The sequence below is a fragment of the Camelus dromedarius genome, chromosome 7 (assembly GCF_036321535.1).
Source record: "Camelus dromedarius isolate mCamDro1 chromosome 7, mCamDro1.pat, whole genome shotgun sequence".
Lineage (NCBI taxonomy): Eukaryota > Metazoa > Chordata > Mammalia > Artiodactyla > Camelidae > Camelus > Camelus dromedarius.
Genome location: NC_087442.1, coordinates 58,129,135 through 58,148,157, shown reverse-complemented (window position 1 = coordinate 58,148,157; position 19,023 = coordinate 58,129,135). Strand labels below are relative to the sequence as shown.

The window sequence follows — 19,023 nt, the reverse complement described above, 5'->3', positions numbered from 1 at the left end:
TGGGCCAGAAGTCTGTAGCTGATCCTAGGGAGGAAGGAGCCTGAGCTCCCCGAATTAGGCTGGGACTTAGACTGATGGAGCAGTTTTGCCTTCCTTGACACACTGCTTCCATTTCTAACCGGTGTTTCTTTTTGCCATTTTCCAGACAGCAGGGAGAAGGGAGAGAGGAAGTCGACAGCCAGCGTCTCCTCTTCTAAAGGACATGACCCAGTTCTCCTCACATCTTACTGGTCACAGCTTTTTGATACAGCCACACGCACCGCTGAAAGGGAGGCCCCAGAATGGTCATCCCTAACTTGGTCACCAAGTGCCTTGCTAACACTTGGAGTTGGAGGCACAACAGAATGAAAACTGACCATGTGGAGCATGTATTCCAGAAAGGGAAGACAACACTAGGCAAGTAAAGAGCAGTTTCTGTGGAATCGTGGGGCTGAAAGCCTGAGTGGATTGAATTCAGGGGAAGACAGGAGGAGGTGGGATTAGAGAGGGTGAGTTTGGTTCTCTCCTTTGAGAAGAAAGCCGGGAGTAACTTGAACATAGGTTGAAGGTAAAGGAGCAGTAGAAATGAGGAGGCTGAAGACACATGGAAGAGCTGGGTCCCTGAGAAGCAGCATGTAGGCCTTGCCTTTTCCTCTCGGCCCGCCTATAAGAAGGTAAGAATGGGAGTGAACGAAGATGTTCAGGGAAGGAAAGAGAAAACAGTAGGAGGCTGTGGGAATTCCTAACAGTTTTCACTTCCTTTCTGGAGTCAAAGCAAAGTCTCCCCCTGAGTGTGCGGGGAGCTGTTTCCCGCGTCTGTGTGCGGTAGAAGGAATGAGGAAGGGACTCGTACTGATCTGAGGTTGCCCATGGGGATTTGGGGCCAGGACTGAAATCACTGAGAAGATTGGTAAGATAGTGTTTGAAGGGGTGAATCCTGTGCTATCTCCCCTCAGTACTCAGCACTTTCTTCAACCTCCACTTTTCCAACGGCAGGAGTGAAAAGGAGCCTTAGACCTCCAGAGGCAAACTCTCCCCAAACTCATCTTACCAAAACTACCTGCCTTAAAGGTCACCAGGCCTTAGCTCAGTATGCTGTTTTAATCAATCACCACAAGCCCCAAACCACCTTCTTTTAACCATGAACAGACAAGCAAAGACTGCCAGACATCCAAAGACAGTCTCTGTGTCAGGTTTATAACACCTGTGCCAGCACCGTCACCTACTTACAGGAAATGGAAACCTAGAATCCTCTTCCTCCTTTACTCACTGAGTCAATTATCAAGCTCTGTTCACCCGAACTTCTAAATATTCCCCAGCCCACACACTCCTCTCCATCCCCACTCCACACCACTGGTAGTTTGGGTCTCCATCATCTCTCCTTTGGATACTTACCGTATCCCTCCCCCTTTTCTCTCTGAAAAACTGATCACACTCTTCTGGTTGAAATTTTTCAATGATTGCCTCACTGCCTTTAGAAAAATGTCCATCCAAACTCACCAACCTGGTTTCCAAATACCTTCTACTACATCATCTTAATCTGTCCCCACTTCCTCTGCTCACTCATCCATACCCTACTGTTTCCCCACTGCTATGTGCCCTGCACTTTCTCTTGCTCTGCTCCAGTCCCTCTGCCCTGTTCCCTTTCCCGGCTAATCCCATCTTCATCCTTCTTGTCTCAGTCTAGCCTCTAGAAAGCGTTCCTGACTCCCCACCACTACACACACACCCAGACACTCAGGGGGCGCCCCCATCCCTGTTAACATCACTCTAATTGCTTGTTTCCTGCCGGGATTCTGTTTTTTGGGAGTCACTCCGCTGTCTCTGACATTCCAGCACTGTGTCAAGTGCACAGCAGACACTTAAGAAGTGTTTGTTGAGTGAGTAAATGAGTGATAAATCGTGAACCAAATACCTTGGACTTTCTACTATATCGTTGGCTTGCAATAAATTTTTAATGGAAATTTAAACTGATTAAAGGAGCTAAAGAGTCGGAAGCGCTTTAAAATCAACGACGCGACTCCTAGAGGCGGGGCCTGCGGGGCGGATCTGAGCGCTCGGGCGGAAGGCGGGGCCTCCAGGGCGTAGCCCCGCCCCGGGGCGGTGCGACTCCAGGGCGAGCGAGGGGCGGGGCTCGCGGTGGGGAACTCCCCTTCCGAGGTCCTGGCGCGTCCGCGCGTCCGCGAGGCGCGGTGGTGGGGAGAAGAACCCCGGCCCGGAGCGCAGGTTACTGGCAGCGCCGCCGCCGCCATCTTGCTCGTGTTCGACCCCCCGCGGCGGGAGGGGCGGCTACCAGGCCGGAAGCGGCAGTACGACGGCAGCGCTCCCTCCCCAGGTTGGTGAGTGCGGCGCGGGCCGCGTCTCCGCTCTCGTGATTGGGAGGCCCGGTCAGAGGGCTCGCAAGTGCCGGGGCGGCCGCTAGGCGCCGGGGAAAGCCCCGTTGAAAGGTCCGGGCGGGGGCGGACCCGGGGTCTCCTGCTAGCCGAGGCGCCGGGAATCACGTTCCGCGCTGCGGGATAACCGCGCCTGGCGGCCGGCCGGGCCTCGGAGCTGCGGGCGGCCGGGGGTAGCGCTCGGGGACCGTCTCCCGGCGCTGGGTCCGCGCTGCAGCCTTGGACGAGAACCTGGAACCGCGTCCTCGCCCTGGACGAGAGGCTCAGCCAGGTGTCTGGAGCGTGGAAGTCGCCCTCAGATTCCTGATTTAGCCGGTAGAGCAACAAGCCTTGCTCTAGTTATACTCTAATAAGTACTTCTTAAAGGGCCTGTCACCCGCGTAGCTCTGTTCTCTGCATATACGAGCAGTGAAAATTCTATAGGAGCCTAAAGCCTCTCACCTATGCCTCGAGCATTCCTAAATTAACTTAGCAAATAACTGCGTTCGCAGCCCTTTTGTAGAACTATATTTTAAGGGAAATTTGGAGATATATGGAACACCTCCTTGAAGATAGTGATGGTAGAAATTTCTTGAAACTACTGCTGTTATTTGTCACAAGAAAAATAGAAAACACATCAATTGAAAAAGGATGCGAAAGGGTGGTTGGATTCCTTGTACACTTAGTGTTATACAGATCTTTTGTGTCCAGTAGCCACACAGGGTTGAGATGTGCTGGAAGTGTGAAATACACATTGGGTTTCCAAGACTTGGTACAAAAAAGAAAAAAGTAAATTTGTCATTAATATTTTTACATTGATTACATGTTGAAAGGGTAGTATTTTTGATATGTTGAGTTAAATAAGATACATTGTTAAATTTAATGTATTCTTTTTCAATGTGGGTACTAGAAAATTTTAAGTTACATGGCTCACACTATGTTTCTGTTGGATGGTGCTGTTACAGATGTTCTGCTGAGGAACAGAGTCAGCATGGCTTTCCTTTGTTCAGAAACCATTGATGGGAAGTAAGCACTTGTTAAACTTGAAGGTGAGGATTTAAATATAAGCTGTAATTATTGCATATCACACCCCTCCTATCCCCACCTTTTCAATGTTTCCAGCATTGAAAACATTAATTTCCAGGGCTGTTTAAGGGAATCGCAGTGATAGATTTGTTTTGGATGCAGAGAACGTATTTAACTTGATGGTCACAACTTTGTGAGTTAGAGATGAGATAGGTTCTACCTCCATTTTATAGTCTGAGTATTAAGAGACTTATTAGGGTCTAGTTAGTAAGTGGCTGGAGATTTTTGACTCCAGGTTCACTTTTCTTTGCTCTCCACCGTATTGCTAGTGATCTGCGTTCATGAGTCGGGACCCATTTATATTGTGTGCTGGGTTATAAAGAAACAGAGTTGACTCTTGAACAACATGGGTTTGAACTGCATGGGCCCACTTATATGAGGATTTTTTCAATAGTGAATATTACAGTACTACGCAGCCCACAGTTGGCTGAGTCTGGGGATGCAGTCACAGATACAGAGAAACCACAAATACAGAGGGCCAACTATAAATTATATGTGGGTTTTCGACTGTGTTGAAGGGTCTCTGCCCTACCCTCTGAGTTGTTCAAGGTCAGCTCTACATTTCTTAAGAAATGGCTTATAGATGTACCTCTCTGTTCAGGGCCAGCCTCATGGTATGCCTGTACAGTCCCACAAGGCCCATCTTAGAAGGCCTGACACTTGGTTTAATGCTCTGCTGTCACAGTCTTGAAATTCCTAAAAGGTTTTGAGTCTGGGGGCCCTGCATATAGTGTAGCTGATCCTTTCTCTGTACGGTAATCTAGGATGAGAGTTGTTGGACAGGAGTCAGAGCATCTGGTCCTTACTTTACTTCTGTGTGAATTAAGCAGAGTTTGCTAGTCTCTTTCTAACTCTTAAGTTCTGTGATTCTTTGTGAGTTACTATAACCAGATTTTGTGGATGGTGATATAAATATCTGCATAACATCAGAAGAAATGCAAATGATTCTTCATTGAGACTCGTATAAATCAAGCAGTTTTTTAAATTACGGTAACACTTTCTGTTTTCTTTTAAGAAGGATTTTTCTACGTGGCATCAAGTATTCTTACCATAGGTCATTTGTGTAGAGTACTGTTGTAGGATGGAAACTTACATAAAAAGTGTGCTTCTTTAAATATTTGTCTTTCAGTGAGATGAGAAGATGGGCTAGATCTCAGGATACGTCCAATTAAGAGTTTCCCTCTGTCCTTAGGACATAAGTATGAATGAAGCCATACTTGGCAGTATCCATTCCTCCTTTTTGTTGTCTTAGCTACTTCTTATTACACAAGTGCCTCTTTTTCTTCTTATCCTTAAATTTTAAATTCTCTTTAAGATTGGACATAACTTGAGCATTAGAATGCAGGCTTTATTAAGCTAGTATATTTGTTCACTTGGGCTGCCGTAACAAAATACCATAGACTGGATGGCTTAAACATTAGAGATTTATTTTCTCACCGTCCAGAGACTGGAGGTCTCAGATCAGGGTGCCGGTTTGGTCCAGTTCTGGTGATAGCTGTCTCCCTCGCTTGCAGATAGCCGCCTTCTCACTGTGTGCTTACATGCGGAGAGAGCTCTGGTGTCTCCTCCTCTTCTTTTAAGGGTACCAGTTCTGTCAGATCAGGGCTTTACCCTTCTGACCTCATTTAAGCTTAACCTTAATTGCCTTCTCAAAGACTCTGTCTCCAAGACAGTCACATGCAGTAAAGATTATGGCTTCAACTTATGAATTTTGGGAGGACATAATGCAGTCTATAGCAACCAAGAACCTGATCTGTTCCTGTTCCCAGTATTTAGAACAATGTCTGAAACATAGAAGATATTCATAAAAATTAGGCTATTAGAGTGATCCTTTCTTAGGTCTCATTGTGGGCTCCTACCCATCATTGGAACCAGTTATGACAGTGGGCACTTTGCTCTTGGCTGGAGCCAACCTCTACTAGAAAGGGCAGTGGGTGGTGGCATGGGGAGATTGGTAAAACTTGGAGAAAGTAGTGTGGGAAGTGTCAGAGGGCACATTTAACAAGTGCATTCATTTAACAAAGAATTTTACTAAGTATTTACTAAGTGCTGGTCTCTGTGCTGTGTACTAGAGGTACAAATGGAATACTTTTTGGACCCCTAAGGAGTTTATGATCTAGTAGGAGAGACAATGGAGAGGGTGATTTAAAGGGAAGGACTACTGTTCAATGAGAGTGTATATCTAAGTGACCTGATGTAGACTGGCGAGGAGATAGAGGATGGTTGGCGTCAGGGTTGAGCAGGTTTTAACTTGACCAAGAGGGGAGGGAAGAAGCTCCAACCAGAGAGAATAGTATTTGCAAAGGTGTGGTAATGGGGGTTGGAGAGTTACATTCTAGGAACTGAAAAGAAGAACTGTGTAGCTAGAACTGTTAGCAGGGAGGAGAATGGTGTGGATTGAGGCTGGGGCAGTAGATAGAGGTTAAAGCATTTAGGGTTTTACAGGTTATATTGAAGATTTGAAACTCTATACTGAAGAGAAGTTAAAAACCATTAGAGAGTTTTAAACAGGGGTTGGATAACATGGTTAAGTTTGTTTTTTAAAAAGATCACTTTGATATTATATAAAGATGAAGTTCATAAAGGCCAGAGTGGAAAAATGAATAAAAGGATTGCTGAAGAATGGCAGCACAGGCCAGACGTGTTGTCTACCTTAATTTCTTACGGAGTCAGTCTGCAGAGGCACAAGACTTGGCAGCCTGAGTGGAGGAGAGAGGACGGTAAATAATGGGATTGAGGTGAGCTAGGGTCAGGGAAGGCAAGCTCAAAGTGGCAAGGAAATGAAATTGAGAGTGCTAGTAAGAATATAATTGAGATGATTGATCTTGGGCTTCAGAGCCCTTAAGGAAGGAAGGAAGCCAGTGTAAGAATTCTTAGAGGTTTTCCCAGTCGTCCAAATTTTATGATTCTATTGAATAGACTGTCTAGAATAGACTAATAATTATTGACTGAAACTTTTACAACATCAATAAGTAAAGCAAGTATGTTTGAGTTGAATTTATTTAGTGTATCTTTATTAGGAGTCTGTGCCAGGCCCTATAATCTGGTACAGGGGACAGAAAGATGAATGAACCACAGCTTCACTCTTTAACAGCTGACAGCATGGTTGTACAGATACCAACTGCCATGGCGATTATAAATATCTTTGTTCGTTTTTAATCCAGACTATTACCTCTAGCCAGACTTGATTAGAAATAGATATTTACATTTTATAAGTAGCTTTTATTATTAAATTACCATTTTTAACATCACAATTTTTAGTTTGTGCTTAAACTACTACAGGATATTTATCTTTTCAAAAATTCCATTGCAATACCCACTCAAAGTTTATAGAATTGAAAACTAAGATAGCCTCTAATAGTTACTTAATTCAGTTTCCCAAGGTGCAGTGTGTCCCATTGGTCAAACAGGATGATTTTAGGTAAAACACAGTCAAGAGTTTTTAATAGTTACCTATTTACTGTATGTTAGGAAAAATATATTTAGCATATTGTACCCATGATTCATGGACCTGATGATAAAATTGATTTTCAAATTTTAAAAATGAGTCAATTTAAAGAAAAATATTAAATAACGTCACAGGTGGTACATGAATGACTGAAATTTGGAAAATACTAATCTAAACCAGCTCTTGTATAGATGAGAAAACAAAAGGATCCCCAAACACAGAGGCCTTTCTAAGAGGCCTTTCTGTATACAGCTAATCTAGTCAGAGCTAGGACTAAAACTCACCTCTGCTCAGTATATTCCAGCATTTACTCTGCCATTTAGGCTGCTTCTTATCCTTGAAAGTTAAGGAAGAGACTAGTGGCTTTGTACTTTAAATCTGCATTGTCCATTATGGTGCCTTTTGTGGCTAATTATATCAAAATTCATTAAAGAAAAATTTAAAATTTGTAGTAGTCACATTTCTAGTGCTCAGTAGCAACGTGGGGCTAGGAGCTCCCATATTGGACAGTACAGATATAGAACATACCTAATGCTGCAGAAGGTTCTGTTGGACAGTGCCGCTTTATTGCTTAGGAACACAATTCATAACTCTTTGAAGTTTTTCTCCCTTCAAAGGGATGATAATAATTTGCTCACCACACTGACGTTATTTCAACTCTGAGGTTAAATTGAAGGTACTAGTAACAGTGCAATTAAAATAATTGATCATGGGAAATAAAGCCAGAGCGGAGTTCTCAGATTCCTACCAGCTCATCTTATTGGAGAAAGGTCTTCTTTTCCCCCTTTTTATCAGTAAGTTTGAATTGTCTTGAATTCATAGTAGTTAGAAGAAAAGTAACTATATTGAAAAACAGTGTACCTGTATGGAAAATTTCCTGACCTTCTAAATAGTTGATTGAGCTTAGCATTGTATTTTGTTAACATTTTAAAAGTTTTAATTTTTAAACAGGTTTCAGTGAATGGACCTAACTGGACTCTTTGAGCACATCCGTAAACATGAGCGGTACCAAACCTGATATATTGTGGGCACCACACCAGGTTGATAGATTTGTTGTATGTGACTCAGAACTTAGTCTGTATCATGTGGAATCTACTGTGAATTCAGAACTCAAAGCTGGATCTCTACGTTTATCTGAAGACTCTGCAGCGACATTACTATCAATAAATTCAGAAACACCCTATATGAAATGTGTTGCCTGGTATCTCAACTATGATCCTGAATGTCTCCTAGCAGTTGGACAAGCAAATGGTCGAGTTGTACTTACAAGTCTTGGTCAAGATCATAACTCAAAGTTCAAAGATTTGATAGGAAAAGAATTTGTTCCAAAACATGCACGACAATGCAATACCCTTGCGTGGAATCCATTGGATAGTAACTGGCTTGCTGCTGGTCTAGATAAACATAGAGCTGATTTTTCAGTGCTGATTTGGGATATCTGCAGCAAATATACTCCTGATATAGTTCCCTTGGAGAAAGTGAGACTGTCCGCAGGTGAAACTGAAACAACATTATTAGTAACAAAACCACTTTATGAATTAGGACAGAATGATGCTTGTCTTTCTCTCTGTTGGCTTCCGCGAGACCAGAAACTTCTCCTTGCTGGTATGCATCGTAATCTAGCCATTTTTGATCTTCGGAATACAAGCCAAAAGATGTTTGTAAATACAAAAGCTGTTCAGGGGGTGACAGTAGACCCATACTTCCATGATCGTGTTGCTTCCTTCTATGAAGGTCAGGTTGCAATATGGGATCTTAGGAAATTTGAGAAGCCTGTTTTGACTTTGACTGAGCAACCGAAGCCCTTAACAAAAGTAGCATGGTGTCCAACTAGGACTGGTCTGCTTGCCACTTTAACAAGGGATAGTAATATTATTAGATTATATGATATGCAGCATACACCCACTCCCATCGGGGATGAAACTGAACCCACGATAATTGAAAGAAGTGTGCAACCTTGTGACAATTACATTGCTTCCTTTGCTTGGCATCCAACAAGTCAAAATCGAATGATAGTTGTAACTCCCAACCGAACAATGTCTGACTTCACTGTTTTTGAAAGGATCTCTCTTGCCTGGAGCCCAATTACATCTTTAATGTGGGCTTGTGGTCGTCATTTGTATGAATGTGCAGAAGAAGAAAACGATAACTCTTTAGAAAAAGATATAGCAACGAAGATGCGCCTTCGGGCTTTATCGAGGTACGGACTTGATACAGAACAGGTGTGGAGAAACCACATTTTAGCTGGAAATGAAGATCCGCAGCTGAAGTCACTGTGGTATACTCTGCACTATATCCTTTGTGTTGTGAATTTTGTGAGATGAATCAGGTAGACATGTTCTTGAAGTTTGCTGCAAGGTCAGTCTAAGTGTACTGAATGTTTTATGTGCAAATACAAGCTACATAATACTAAAATTACAAGGTAAAGTTTAAAACTGTTGAACTTGAAATACTGCTTTGCAGATTGTGTAGGAGGAAGAAAAGTGTCTCTGCAATAGAGTAGAACCGCCTTCTTGCACTGATGCTTATTATGAATTGGCTTCAAATCAAAATAAATTTTGCTTTGACATATTTTGTTATGCATCATCACTAGTATTTCCTATGCATTTAAATACTTATGAAGCAGTATACAGAAGATATGGATCAGAAGTCTCCAGGCAACAAAGGATCATTGGTTTATGCAGGAATTAAATCAATTGTGAAGTCATCTTTGGGTAAGAAAATTCTTATTTTCTGCAATAGGTTTATAACTTTTGTATTCTTATTTTTTTCCCCAAATTTAGTTTTTTCAGGATATTGTACATAAGTTTCTTTTGATCTCTGATTAGATATTTTAGTGAATTGTTGAGTTAAATGCATAATTGTTTTTATATTTAATTTTTTTGGAGGATGTCTTGGGTCTTTGAAGTGAAACTGACTTTCTAAATCTATTCTTTTTTTTTTTTTTTAAGACCCACTTTGAAAGGTATTAGATGATTTATAGGATCCTGGTTGTTCAGATTTTGTCACAGTTATTTGCTTTTATAAAAGCTAAACTTAAAAATTTCTATTTGAAGGAGACCCCTTTTTATTTTGCTGCCTGAACCTTTTCACTTAGCTATCTGATGTCAGGGACTATGTAACTGTGACATGAAGTATGTCATGAAATACCTTACCTGAAATAGTCTTTGATGATTGGATTAATGTATGAATTAATGTAGGACTGAAATTAATAAACTAAGAATAAAATAAAGATGACAAAAGAGCCAAACTTATTTTTTCACTGATTGGTTCTTATTATTTTTATTGGAATTGAATTGTGGGTTATATTACAGTTATCTCCTCAACCTAAAATTTGGTATCCAGCTTTTGGTAGCAGTCAAATTTGGGCCCAAGTCAAGCTGCTAGAAAAGTAGTTCATACTATTTAGTCGAAGAGTGGTAGTAGAAGTAATGAATCTAACTTGGTTTTTTCATAGGCCTTGCATAAATACTTTATAAAAATACAAAATAAAATGCTATTTTTTAACAAGTAGGGTAAGCATTTTAATTAAATGGTTATATTATACTTTTTAAAAAACTTACAAGTTATTTGGTCCTCATTACTGAAGATTCAGTATACTACTTAATATGATCTATTTCATTTTGATATTCTCTCATTAGGTTTCCACTAAAAAAGCAACTTTTAGTATAAATAATAAAATAAGAGTTCAGTTAGAGATTTCCATTTTTATTAATACAAATGAAAGGGCAATTTTACTATATTACCCCTTTAAATAGTATTTATAACTATATAGCAGGTAAGGCCACACTGCATTCTCAGTATTCTGAGTTTATTATTGTTTTTGCTGTTTTTTTGTTATATTTTAGGGAAAGGCCAACAAACTACCTCTGAGAAAAAGCAAGGGGAAAAATGGAATATCTTTATATTCTTCTGGTCCAGTATAGACAAATTGAGTGCCTTGACTTGCGTCAAGAGTAGTCTTTATGCAGACTAAAAAAGACTACTTACTGTTGGACTACTTGCTGTTTTAGCTTTTTGGTTTGGTTTTATTTTTGTTTCTACAGCTCAAAAATAAAAAGAGGAATGACTGTCAAAGATGGCAGCCCCAGGTTTCCATCTTTTATCTGGCCATACTTCTTTCTCTAATAATTCAATACATAGTAAGTCAAGGCACATGGAACCATGTTGCCTACAGTAATCTAATGCACAAGTTTATTAGAGTGCACAGCTGAATTTTACCTTTGATGACAGTATATATTAAGTGCTTACTGTAAATTAAGCGATGCTAGTTGCTTTCTCCATGTTACTTTGTTTTTACGACTATGATATGAGGTAAATTTATTCATTCATTCAGCAAATACTTATTACTTGCTAACTGTATGCCAAGAATTTTCCTAGGAAGTGGAGTCGTAACTGTGAACAAGATAGCTATGTTTCTTCCCTTATGGGACAAGATAGGTGTCATTCCTACTCTTGGGGAGTTTACTTTCTATAGTTGAACAAGACAAGAGGTTAGTCCCCAACGCCCCTGCCCGCAAAAATCTGCATTCTGCCTCGAAAACAAAGTAAATGGTAAATGACTTACCCCAGGGCAGGAAGCTGAAGCAGTTTGGATAGTATAAGGACTCAAACCCTAGTTCTTTTGATTCCACACATTTTGATCTTTAATTGAATACTAACTTTTCCCTACATTTAGTTAAAGATCTACAAAATGGAAATAAAGTTTCTGTATTTATTGAAAAAAATCTGTGTAAAAGTGGACCCACGCAGTTCAAACCTATGTTGTTCCAGGGTCAACTATAGTTCAGAATATGGACAAATAAACAGTCAGTTATAATGTGAGGAAAAACATACAATTATGTGTAGAAGAATTCATAATCTGGTTGTAGGGGTTAGTGATGGTTTCCCACAGGAGGTGAAGGCCAAGAGAAATTCAGACAGGGAGCAGCATATGCAGTGAGCCCAGAGGAGAGCACATTGAGTATTGCTGGAACAGATGTGAGAGAGGACTTGAAGAGAGAAGGAGGCTAGAAAGGTAAGCAGTGGGGTAACTCAGGTCTCAGAAATCCTGATTTATCATACTGTAACAAGTGGAAACCAAGGAAAGATTTTAAAGAGCAGAACCAGAATTAGATTTGTGTTTTAAAGTTGTGTTTGGTTTTTAGTGTTTTGTGTTTTAGAGCTGATTAAGGTAAAATGTGACTGTTTTTACCAAGGTTACTGGCAGCAGAGCTAGAGAAATGTGGGTAAATTAGAGTGTGGAACAAAATGATTAAAGGAGATGGAGAGGAAGGAAAAATGAAAGCACACTAAGGCAACTGGGGTAATACTAGCACTAGTTAGATAGGAATAACATAGGAAGAATGCATTTGAGAAGAAGAGAAGAGTTTATTTTAGGATAAGTTGAATTTGAGAAAGCTAGGTGGAGATGTCCATTGGGCAAGAAATTTAGGTTGAAGAAATGAGATCATTTTAATTCTTTCAAGAAATTTGACTATATGTAGAAGATAAAAAGATACACAGTGATAGTAGCAGGTGAGTCAGGGGTCAGGGGAGGGCTTTTGTGTTGCTTTGTTTTTGTTTTTAACATGGGACTGATTTAAGCTTATTTAAATGCTAATGAGAGGAAACCCACAGAAAGAGGTTAAAACTGCAGCGTAAAGACGGTGAAGAGCAAATTCCTAGGAATGGGATCCAAATGACAGGTGAAAGATTGGCTTTAGACAGAAAGATATACACCTATTCCACTTTAGGCAAAGGCAAAGGGAAAAGGTTTGCAGGTTGTTTAAGGTTCAGTGACCAGAGCTGCAGAGTTTTCTACCTGAAGTCTCCTGTTTTCTCAACGTACTAGGTTTGCTTATTGAGAAGGAGCAGGGAGGTTGTGGAGTGAAGATACAGAGAAGAGGAGAGCATTGCCTTGAGATACAGAAGGCCCGTAGGGCAATGTTGTTTTACCAGAGACAGAATAAAGGACAGTGGGGCAAGAGAATTAAGGCTACTGGCAAGAGAATGATTCATTTGTTGGTCCTTGGGATCTAACTTGGATGGGGAGGAAGATGATAGGAGAAGACTGATAAGTAGAAATATGAGTGGTCAAAAGATTGTGAGATTGAGATTGTGAGCTGGAAGGCTATGAGGTGGTGGTTAGAAAGTGGTTCTTTTGGAGAAGGAACAATTTGGAGTGTGTCCATGAAAGGGGGAGTAAAATCTTGGAGGTATAGACCACGGGAGATAACGAAGAAGAGAAATAGAGGCTAGTTTATGGGACGGACCAGTGTTGAAATCAGCCAGGATGAGGAGCATGCATGCCCTGAGGCATTGTCCTGTACGTCCTGTAGAGCAGGGTCACAATGTTGTCAGTAGGTATAATTCCTTCCTTTTAAGATGGCAGAAAGTTGTATAATAAATATTGGTCAGCTTTCCATCCAATATGATGAAAATGTTTTTCATAATTACAGGATAAACTCTGATCTAGAAAGCTTGTCTATTAAGAATTACTTGAAGGGGCAGAAAAGCTGGGATATATGTTTTTAAGAACAAAATGTTTTTATAAACACTGGATAATTAATTTTACTGCTTTGTTATTATATAGATACAAAAATGAAACTAATATCTGCTAGTAGCATAGTGTCTGATTGCTTGGTGTAGTGTTTGAAACAAAAAAATGTTTTTAATGCTTTTAAATGTTTAAGTGAACTTGTTTCCCTCACAACTATCATAAAATGTCGATTCTATTATTTATATATAGGGCAATCTAAAATTTAGGGGATATAATTTTATCACTTTAGTATTGCATAACATGCATAAATAGATTTTAATCCCTTTTCAGATGTTAAAATCACATTTAAAAATTCATACATATTAAAAATCATAATATGACTACCTAAAAACATACAATAATACCACGTTGCTTGTTTGATAACCCTAATTACCTGTAGCATAGTTATTAAGCAGTAGGAAGATCTCTGAGGAGCCAAAATATGTGACACAGTGTCCATGCACTTAAAGGATATTTTTTTCACCTCCTAGTAGTGAATTCTTTGGGTTCATACACATTGATCTCTATTCTATGACACAATTTCTAGAAAATAAAAACCCTAAGAAACTAGAATATTATTAAACTGTGAGGAATTTTTGGAAAAATATATTTCTACCTTTTGTTCACCCATTTAAAGTAGTTATTTTTACTATTAATTAAATAATGTCAGCACTGAATCCAAAATTTATTAGAGGTGTTTGGAAAATAAATACATTCAAATACATCTGCAGCTTGTTCTACATAAAATTTAATGACTGTATTCTATCTAAATAATTTAAATTTGTTATTCAGAAAGAAAGTTTTAATTTTCAACGTGTCTTTTATTAACTTTATCATTGAATTATTCACAATTTTCTCATAGTTCTTAAAATTTCACTTTCATAAGCTAAAAATGGTTTTGTCTCTACTGACTTCCCTCATGATTGCAAATAGAGCAGCACACTTCCTTTTTTCGATGGGCAGATATTCTCTTTAAGGAAGAAAACTTCTTTTCGAAAGTCTCTTCGTAATTCCTTGACCTGAATTGGCAAATTCCCAATAATGAGGTTAAATATAAGTAATTTCAAGGATAATTATTTAACTATTTTTTAAATTTCCACAATTTTACAAAAATTCATATTCAGACTCTTTCATGGAGCTCATTTTCCAACTCTGCCTACTACAGACAAGCTGAATTATTTCTTAAGACCTATGTATTTGTTTTGATCTAGTTTTTTGTTTTTTTTTTTACAAATGTATAATTACTGTATGTAACTATGTAAATGTAGAATTACTGTACATTACTACAAATAAAAGACTTTTGTAATATTGGGCATTCTTACTACCTAATTCCTAACTTAATTCTGAAAATCCTTTGTTAAAATAACAATAGATAAGTACATAATGACAATTTTAATGGTAAAACTTTTTAGAACATTGAAGAATTTGAGTTGCAATTAATAGAGTCCTTAAGTTTCATCTTTATTTGTTTTACCTTTATTTGACACCAAATATCATCCTAAGTGAAATTGTTCTGCCATTGGGATCATCTGCCTTGATTGCAGTGTAAATAATGCTACAAGAATTATTTAGATTCCTTATGAAAAGGCAATGAAAATGTAAAGTCTCCTGGTTTAGTAAGGTGGGAAAACCTTCAAATCATTCCTGTTGTATTTTAGCTTAGTACTTAGCCTTTCAGAGTACTTTGGTGATTTCTGTCTCATTTTTTCACATAGATGTGTTTGTTGATACATGCTCTATGTTTGTACATAGAGTGACAGGACTCGGGAGGGAGAGAAAGCTTCAGTATCTGCTGGATCTCAAGCACTGGGGACACCTTTCAAATAAAAACACAAGATGCCTGCCCTTTTGGAATTTATGTTCTAGTAGGAGAAAAGATAAGGCTGAAAAATTAATAAATAAAATATGGGACCTTATGCTAGTGCTAAAGGAAATACAGGACCCAATGACAAGTTTGATAATAACAGGTGGCACCCTGTTTTAAGTTAGTGGTCAGGGAGCCTTCTCTGAAGCAGTGACTCAGCCCCTGGGGCACTGACTTATTCCAAGAGCTCTTTGTTGTAACTCAGGAAACTGTTATACTTAGCAATATGTCAAATATGTTTTGTTTGTTGCATATCACATATTAATCCTATCATAAAATTGTGGCTGAGAAGTTGAATATTTAAAATCTAATTGTTGAAATATTTTTATGTAAAACTGACTTACTTTCCAAATATATTTCAAAAAATAATAAATGATAAAACAATATAAAAATGTTTCTCTTTTTAGGAGTGGTGGAAAGCAGCAGACATAATTGGAGTGGGTTGGATAAGCAAACTGATACTCAGAATTTAAATGAAGAGAGAATTTTAGCTTTACAACTTTGTGGATGGATAAAGAAAGGAACGGATGTAGATGTGGGGCCGTTTTTGAACTCCCTTGTACAAGAAGGAGAATGGGAGAGAGCTGCTGCTGTGGCACTGTTCAACTTGGATATTCGACGAGCAATCCAAATCCTGAATGAAGGGGCATCTTCAGGAAAAGGTATTGGATTATATTCTAAGATTCTTGTGGTTCATAGAATCCTTTAAAGAAAAGATGCTGATAATTTTTAAAGATCTAAGTAATATTTTTGTGTAAATATTTTTGAAAGTGAAATCAGCACAGAACTATATCTATAGAAGTGAATGTTAGCCCATCCCTTTTGTTTGTGAAAAAGAACGTGTCTTAATTGTCATAATATCATAAGTACTCAAATGTGTTCATTTTCAGTGTTTTTTCTTTAAAGACAGTTCATATACATTTAAAAAATACTTTTTCCTGGAGATTAGGACTACTTCATCTGCAAGCATTTTTATGGCAAACATTTGAGTGTATTTTTATACTTTATCTTTTGGGTGGTTTTTGATTGACTTGTAGGAAACTGAATGATACTTTTAGTTAGACTAATACAGATTCTTATAAAAATCATGCTTTGATCTGCACAAATATTTCTACTTGAGTCTGCCGATTTAAACATACTTTCCATTTAACTTTTTTTTAAAGGAAGAAACAAAGAAATGTGATAAAATTTTCACTCTGATATTTTATAAGCAAATACCCAGAGAAATAAATCTTAATCCAGAAATTCAGTTTTTTTCTTACCAGGAATATTTCACTTGAAAATACCTAAGGTATATATATAGCTATTGATTTCTAATACATCTAGCAAATTATTTTTGAACATTCAGAATACTTAATTCTTATATACAGGCCCATTTTGAAACTATTAAGGTTCTGTTATACCATAGGAAAAAAACGTGAAATTAACTGTAATATGTTTACTTGCAGTCTAAAAGTTGAAAAAGCTAATATTTTGGCCAGATTGGCCTCTTTTCCTTCACTTTTGCTCTAACGTAAGTCTTCCCCATTTGAGAGTGCAAAAGAAGATATGAGATGATGGAAAAAATATTTAATATTAAATATCAAAGTCATTCCTAATTATAATTTCGTTGCTACCGGAGAGCATGACACTCCTTGTCAGGTGTACTTGGAAAATTTGGTGTTAGATTTAAATACCCATACTAATAATAGGGGAAAGGTGTCTTTTCAGTGATTTCAATAACCTGGTAAGATCTGGAGTAAAGATTTCCCTTTGGAATCAGATATTCTTTTCCATTTGGAAATAAATTGTTCTAAGCAGGATTAAAAGATGATATTCTTTTGTTGCTGTTTTTTACTTTGAAAGACTTAAATAGAGTAGGCCCAGGAAACAGACATAAAATAACTTGGGGAAAATGTTTACAGAAATGAAGAACAGGCTATTAAGAACATAAAGTGGGAAATGCTGTTTTGTTTGGGAAAAAAGAAAATGATTAGGATCAAGAGACCTAATAAAGCTGCTGTACTAAATGTAGAAAACAAAGTAAAAGTTAAAGGTGAATTTAATTTTCTCTTTTGAAGCTGAACTTACGTGAGATGGCTAGGCAGGCAGAGGGCTGACTGCCAGTCTAGCAGCTCATCAGCAGCCATGTAAACTGCTGAGAACAAATGTTGGAGATTATTGGTAACAAATGCTTTGTTTTAAATATGTCTAAATACAATTCTGTGGTCATTCTGATAGTTAATTTTGTCCTAGAAAAATTAGAAAGTTAAAATACTATAATAAGAATGCTGAAATATTGGCTTTCAGTACCTTGCTGATAAAACATATACATAAGCATGTGATTACATATTTAGGAATAGGAAAAAAAATTATTTTGGAAATTGCAGTCCTGAGGTACAGTAATATTTACTGTGAACCCTTTGAAACATTTCAGCAAATATGAACTTGTTGATAAAGTTGACAATGATCCTGGTAGGACAGCTTCCCTACTCTTCATTTGGACCGTAAGCAATAACATACCATATAGGAACCTGCCTGGAATGAGAACTTGAGAATTAAAAGATGTGCTTGTCCTACCAGGGCTTCCAATATGAGCAGAAATTTTCTAAGAATGGAAACTTTTGCTTGTGGTCCTAGCCAAAATTTCCAGTCTGAGTCAAAACCCTTTCTCTAATGGGATTATTTTTCAGAGGGTAAAAGTGACCCTCTGATCTTTATTTGTTTATGGTTGAAGAGCTAGAAGAAGGAGATACTAAGTTTTTAATTACTTTGATTAGCTGGCTGTTTTTAATATGCAGGTGATCTGAATCTTAATGTGGTAGCAATGGCTTTATCGGGTTATACGGATGAGAAGAATTCCCTTTGGAGAGAGATGTGCAGCACTTTACGTTTACAGTTAAACAACCCATATCTCTGTGTCATGTTTGCATTTCTGACGAGTGAAGCAGGATCTTATGATGGAGTATTGGTAAGCTCTTTTCTGTTTCATGAAACTGTCCCTTTAAGATAGGATGTTTTCATCTAACTTTGTTAAAATTCCAAATGTCAGTTGCATAAAATTTTGTTTATGCTTCAATGCATTTTATATTATTTTAAATAAGGTATCTTCAAAGTTTGGAGTTAGCTGATAGCAGACTGAACTTGATCTTTTTTATGGTTTTAATAAAACAACTTACAGTATAGAATTCTAGGAATAAGATTTTATCCTTTAGCTTAATAACTGAGCTCTAGAGCTCTACAACTATGGAAACATACATTTTATATTGAAATATAGTCTCTTAAAAGTGTGTATGGTGTTTTTTTGTTTTTGTTTTTTTTAGTTAAGTAAATCAGTACGTGATCGTTTATGGTCAAGATGACCGTATATCTTGTCTGAGTTAGTATTTGTCATTCTCAGACACCTTCCAGTTTGGAGAGATGTATTATACGATTATACTACTTATAGTGGACTATTTCATTTTTTCACTCTTTGGTCTTTTTATTGCTTTTTTTTTTCCTCTCCTGTTGTAACCACTTATGACCAAATCACCAAATAGGTTGTTTATCACAAAGTGGGGAAAGAAAGAAGCAAGTAAGGGTTACTTACCATATTTAGTTACTGAGTTTTAAGCTTTACGTTAGTACCACAACTTTCTTTGCATTTGTTGGGCTTCTTTCTAGCACTGAGAAGAGCCTTCTAATGTGAAACTTCTTTCTTTTTTTTTTTTTTTTTTTTTGCCATTGTAGCATTTATTGTAAAATATACACTGATAATTGATTTAAATGTCAGTTC

The 19,023-nt window shown here is 38.0% G+C and overlaps 1 protein-coding gene and 1 long non-coding RNA gene across 6 annotated transcripts in view; both read left to right on the top strand.

Moving 5' to 3' along the window:
* The window catches only part of LOC135321694 (uncharacterized), a 205,728-nt gene extending 203,897 nt beyond the window's left edge, over positions 1 to 1,831 (top strand). For both annotated transcript variants that reach the window (XR_010381681.1, XR_010381680.1), the window contains exon 6: positions 146 to 1,831. This is a non-coding gene — a long non-coding RNA (uncharacterized LOC135321694). The remainder of the gene's footprint in view (positions 1 to 145) is intronic.
* Positions 1,832 to 2,141: 310 nt separating this feature from the next.
* Positions 2,142 to 19,023, top strand: part of MIOS (meiosis regulator for oocyte development) — a 31,073-nt gene continuing 14,191 nt past the window's right edge. The window contains exons 1-6 of one of the 4 annotated variants that reach the window (XM_031454949.2): positions 2,142 to 2,314; positions 3,317 to 3,400; positions 7,837 to 9,177; positions 9,501 to 9,599; positions 15,677 to 15,931; positions 18,050 to 18,219. In XM_031454949.2, coding sequence (XP_031310809.1) covers positions 7,884 to 9,177; positions 9,501 to 9,599; positions 15,677 to 15,931; positions 18,050 to 18,219 — 1,818 coding nt within the window. In that variant the 5' untranslated portion in view covers positions 2,142 to 2,314; positions 3,317 to 3,400; positions 7,837 to 7,883. Of the gene's footprint in view, positions 2,315 to 2,489; positions 2,688 to 3,316; positions 3,401 to 7,836; positions 9,178 to 9,500; positions 9,600 to 15,676; positions 15,932 to 18,049; positions 18,220 to 19,023 lie in introns of those variants that run through there. The other 3 variants (XM_031454944.2, XM_031454946.2, XM_031454948.2) reach the window with 3 other exon arrangements.